We start from the raw sequence: 4,875 nt of genomic DNA, 5'->3' as shown, positions 1-4,875 counted from the left end.
ACAGGAATACCACCAGAAAACAGTGTTTTAAATCTAACGATGACACAAATCAAATGTTCTTTTCCTACTTCACATATTTGCTTAGAGGCCAACATCCTCTTTGTTTAAGGAAAACTTTGTCCTGGCCTACCTCAGTGCTACAGTGAATGAGCTATTTTCATTTAAGCATTCATTTCTGAAAACGTTTCTGCTTGGAGACCTTTCTGACAGCAAAGCTTATAGTGCGAGTGATATTGAAAAGCCCATATTGTTCAACTATTTCCAAAGATTTTTTAAAAGGCAGAAAGGTTCTTTTGATTTTTTGATCTGAAATGAGTTGTACATACTGTGGGGGCGTTCCCCAGTAATTCTCACCTCACACCCATACCTTCCATCTGAGCTATGGCATGTATTTTAGAAAGTGTGACTGGAAAAGATCTCAACCCCTCATGAAATGCATTAGCTAACTCATAGGTAATGCTACAAAACCTTCAGCTTCAAACACCGGCTTTTGCTAGGCAATGTTAATGATGGAGGTGAAAATAGAGGGATAGTTGCCCTGGCTTTTGAGCATTTTTGGTGCAGATCCTGCTCCTGGCATAAACCAGAGTCCAGGATTGTTCTTGCTCGTGTCTGTCTGGAATGGTCTGCCTGTACATTCATCATACTTTGAAGATTACCATTGTTTTTTGAAGCTGCAGAATAGGCCAGCAAAGATACAAAGGCCGACTTGAAAATGCATGCTGACATCATTGCTGCTGGTTTCTGACTCAGCAGAGACATAGATGTATTTCTTAGAGTGGAGGATGTTTTTTCAGTTACTCATGCTTCTGAGACAGTTTGGCATGAAAGACTGAACAGGGCGGAAACTTTCACTTTGAGCAAAAGAACAGTTTTAATAGAGTCTACGTGCTTGTACCTTTTCACATCTGTCCCTTCCCACAGCTCTTCCAGGCCAAATGTTCAACTCCCCAAACTGTTGGTAGCAAAAAAAAAAAAGAAATTCAGTTAACTGTGAAGATGTGCTTTCAGAAAAAAATATAACTATGGAGCTCTTGAACAACAACGTGGGAAAGTCAAAGACCCTCCGGTTGCTGCAGAAGACGACCCTAACACAACAAGATATTTTAGAGGAAAGGCATGGATGAGAACATTATGCCCTTATAGTGCCAGAAGTCCTTGTCTTTTGTCCACCTCTTCTCCTTGGCAAGCTGCAGGCAAACTGAAGGATGCAGCACAGATCTCACACAGTCAAGAGGGATTTTCAGCTCCCCAGTTAAAGCAGTGTGTAGGGTCCATCAGGTAAGCCAATATCTATGTAAACATCTAGTGATAGCTACACAGGGGGCAATCAGGGCATCACCTTTGTATTTGTTTATCTGAGGCAGGTGTTCATAGTGATGACCAGAACATTCCTGCAATGAGCAGAAACACGCAAAATGTTGGAGATTTTTTGAAAATGCTCCTGTTACATTTGTGAAACTCACACTTCTTGAAAAAGCCTCTCTTTGGGCGAAGAAAGCAGTTTTCCTCTTATGCTTGCACGTATGCATTCTTGATCTGACATTACTTGCAACCACAAGAGAGCACTCTTTCCTTTGAAGATTTCTCAGCTTCCCCAGAAAGCTAGAGACATGCCATTTAAGTTTTGCAAACTGCTTGTGAGCTGTTTCAGTTAGACCAGAGCAGCCGAAACAACAAAGCTTGCAGTTGTCTTTTGGATTTCATTGTGAAAAGCCTTTGGGTACTTTTCAGATGACAGAAGATCCTTGGTTCCTGAAAGGGAGGAGTTCTGCCAAAACTTTGAAGATCCCTGTAAACTTTGCAAATTACCCATCTTTTGGAGACAATTATATCAAACGATATCGTGGATTACAATACATGAGAAGTGTTTAGAGCCTGGAAGATTATTTATGTTTGGCATTAACTCTTATGGTCATAATTTCAAGCGGAGAGAAAAGGAATACACAGGAACCCTCTTATTATCTTTTGAAATATGAAGATCAGAGGAAAAGAAGGGTTTAAAGTGTGGAGAGATGGTCCTCAAAACCTGTCTGTAAATTAGCTGGCATTCTAGATCTATAAAAACAACAAGGCTTAGAGCGGATTTCCAGGCACAGAATGGACCTCATGAGTCATTAGCAGTGCTTTGAGATCTGAGTTTTTATACACAGCAGGAGGAAATTGAAGCCTGCGGGGCAGAGTACCTGTACGAATGTTTCCTCCTTGCTTGCACTGATACAAGATTTCGAAGCCAAATTCAGGAACTGACATTCCACCGGTGAGAAAAAAAAGAAGCATGGACAGCAATAATAATGATGATGGACTATTGAACAGGATTGCATTTCCAGGAGCTATGTCCCTGGCTAACAGCCATGTGCATCCCCGTGGGATCCCCCTGAGAGAGTCCTTTGCGGTTCCCTTCCATCTGGACCCGTCTTACTGGGAGCAAGCCTATGGTGGGCATGCAGGTCGCATCTCCTACATCCCGTTCCCTGGCTACGTGGGTATCTATAACTATTCCTTTGAGCCTGCCTTCATTCGAAAGAGGAACGAGAGGGAAAGGCAGCGGGTGCGCTGCGTGAATGAGGGCTACACACGCCTGAGAGAGCACCTGCCCAAAGAATTTGCTGACAAGCGCCTCAGCAAAGTGGAGACCCTGAGAGCTGCAATAAGCTACATCAAACACCTGCAGAGCTTGCTGGACTGCCATCCCTTAGGGTCTAACAGTAAAGAAACGCTCTCTGCCAAGGAGGTCCCGGAAGCTCTCAGTCCTGGTCCCCCGCGGGAGTGCAACAGTGATGGAGAGTCTAAAACCTCTTCAGCTTCATCCCCCTACAGTGAATTTGAGGAGACGGGCAGCTAGGAAACAGCCTCTCTGGAGACAGAAACCTTCAAGTTCAGCTGAAAACCAAATCTAAAACCCTGGGGATTTTTCTACAGTTGAAAATGAATAGTAGGAAAAGAGGAAACAGCTAGGAAAAAAAAAAAAAAAGGTATTTTCAGTCTGTCAAAGGACTTTAAATGTTGTTTGTACAAAACCTAAAGATGATTCGTAAGCAAACACATATATCTCTCGGGTTGCTTCAGCTATGTTGCTAAACTTTATTTGGATTGTTAAAAATGAAGCAACTTTTGCATTCCAGTTTTAATTCAGCTTTTATTCTGTTCATCTATTTTCTTTTGCCTTTCATTGACAAGACAGCAAAACCAGATAAATCCATTTCACGAAATCCCCCTCCCCTTTCTCCTGCTTCCTCCTGTAAATTTCATTGTCTATTTTTCTTGACTGCTAACCTGAGATGCACTGGGTTTCAAACACTTGGACTGGGAAAGGTAAGATTTAGATAAAATGTCTTTCCCTAAAGTTTTTAGAAAATGAACAGAAATACTTCTATTTCTGAAAAGACAATTTTAAAAATATAAATAAGGCTATATTTGGGAATTAATTTCTTTTACGGCATCTTCTAAAGTGAAAGAAGCAACTCATACATTGGACACTGGCTATTTGGTGATTATTTGAAGGATAATTTTCAGGAAAAGAAAATCTGACACTTTCATTCTGATCAATGCTAGGAAGAGGGAAATAGAGTTCTGTAAAACTGCACCTTCAAAAACAAAGCTCCACTCATGATACTGAAAAAATTTTGCCAGACTTTTTCCTTCTTTTCTAAAAATTGAGCTTGTGGACAAAATAGTCTTGGTTGTGTCTTTTTGGCAGGTCAGAGATTATATGCTTAGAAATATGTTCCTGTAGTGGTTAGATTGGTGTGTACAAAAAGGGTAACATTAAATGTATCAGTTTACATCTGCATGAAAATGTAGGTATTTCTCCTTTTGTTTAGAATACTGTATTACTTTTTCAAAGAATACCCCTTTTAAAATTAATATCTCAAAATCTATGGAATACCTTTAATTTGAACAATGTCTACTTAAGATGAGAATTTGTCTCCAAATTGCTCTAAAATCTTCCTTTCTCCAAGGCCAGATTAGCTATGTGCTTAAATCCCATTCTGAATATGGGGTAAACTCCTTCTTACCCATACACTTTCCACAGACCTTTCAAACTTTTCTTCTTTGGCCTCAGGTTGGTGAAATGGTTTTGTATCTTTTTGTCTTTCCTTCATGCTATGCTGACTGAACACCTGAAAAAATACTCCTGTATAAATAAGAACAAATACTGATCAAATACCTCAAAACGTGTCCATAAATTTCATTTAAATAAAAAATTGAATTAATCCTGGCTGTAGTTTTTTTCACTTTCAGTTGATAGCGAATGGGACAGCACTGTTTGCAGAAGTAATTATTTTTCAGGAAAGAATAAAGAAAATGGATAGGAAGTAAATATGAACTGCTACCTATGAAACCAAATTTTTAATTTAGATATTTAGATCTAGATAAGGAGCAAGTTTGTGCTGTGGGCATCTAATCAAAATTGTTGGGTATAAAAATACTTTGCTGATTTCTAGCAGACTACTCTGAATATTTGTCCACTTTTAGCTGTTGGGTGCTTGCCTTCAAGTACTTGCCGTCGAAGTCTGGGTCTAGGTATTGCTGGAGCTCTGAACCCAATTATTTTTTCTTAATTTGCAGCCAATAACCTTGAAAAACAAACACATTTAGGCAAATCACACACAGTTCCAGAAAAGGAAAAAGCCTAAATGAGTTGTCCAAACGTCTTGCTGCAAACTTCACTCAGCTTGACTATACTGAAGCAGCACTGCTAAAAATGTCCATGGGAGTCACAGGCTTCATTCTTTATTCTTTACGTGGTAGCCAGCTTACTTTTCTAATGATTATTTTGTTTTTCTAAGGGCTGTTACTTTTGCAGGGTCTGTTTCCCAGATCCAAAAAGTAAAAGTCTAGTTACCTGGACAGTTCTCTCTAAGGATCCAG

General features: G+C 39.8%; 1 protein-coding gene across 1 annotated transcript; it reads left to right on the top strand.

Annotated features, from left to right (window-relative positions):
• Positions 1-2,278: 2,278 nt before the first annotated feature.
• Positions 2,279-2,845, top strand: ASCL4 (achaete-scute family bHLH transcription factor 4). The gene has a single exon (XM_009817995.1). It carries the CDS (start codon positions 2,279-2,281, stop codon positions 2,843-2,845), a length of 567 nt encoding a protein of 188 aa, XP_009816297.1.
• Positions 2,846-4,875: the final 2,030 nt, after the last annotated feature.

Source organism: Gavia stellata, chromosome 4 (assembly GCF_030936135.1).
Source record: "Gavia stellata isolate bGavSte3 chromosome 4, bGavSte3.hap2, whole genome shotgun sequence".
Classification (NCBI taxonomy): Eukaryota; Metazoa; Chordata; class Aves; order Gaviiformes; family Gaviidae; genus Gavia; species Gavia stellata.
Note: the sequence above shows the minus strand (reverse complement) of the source record. Positions and strands in the feature narration are given on the sequence as shown.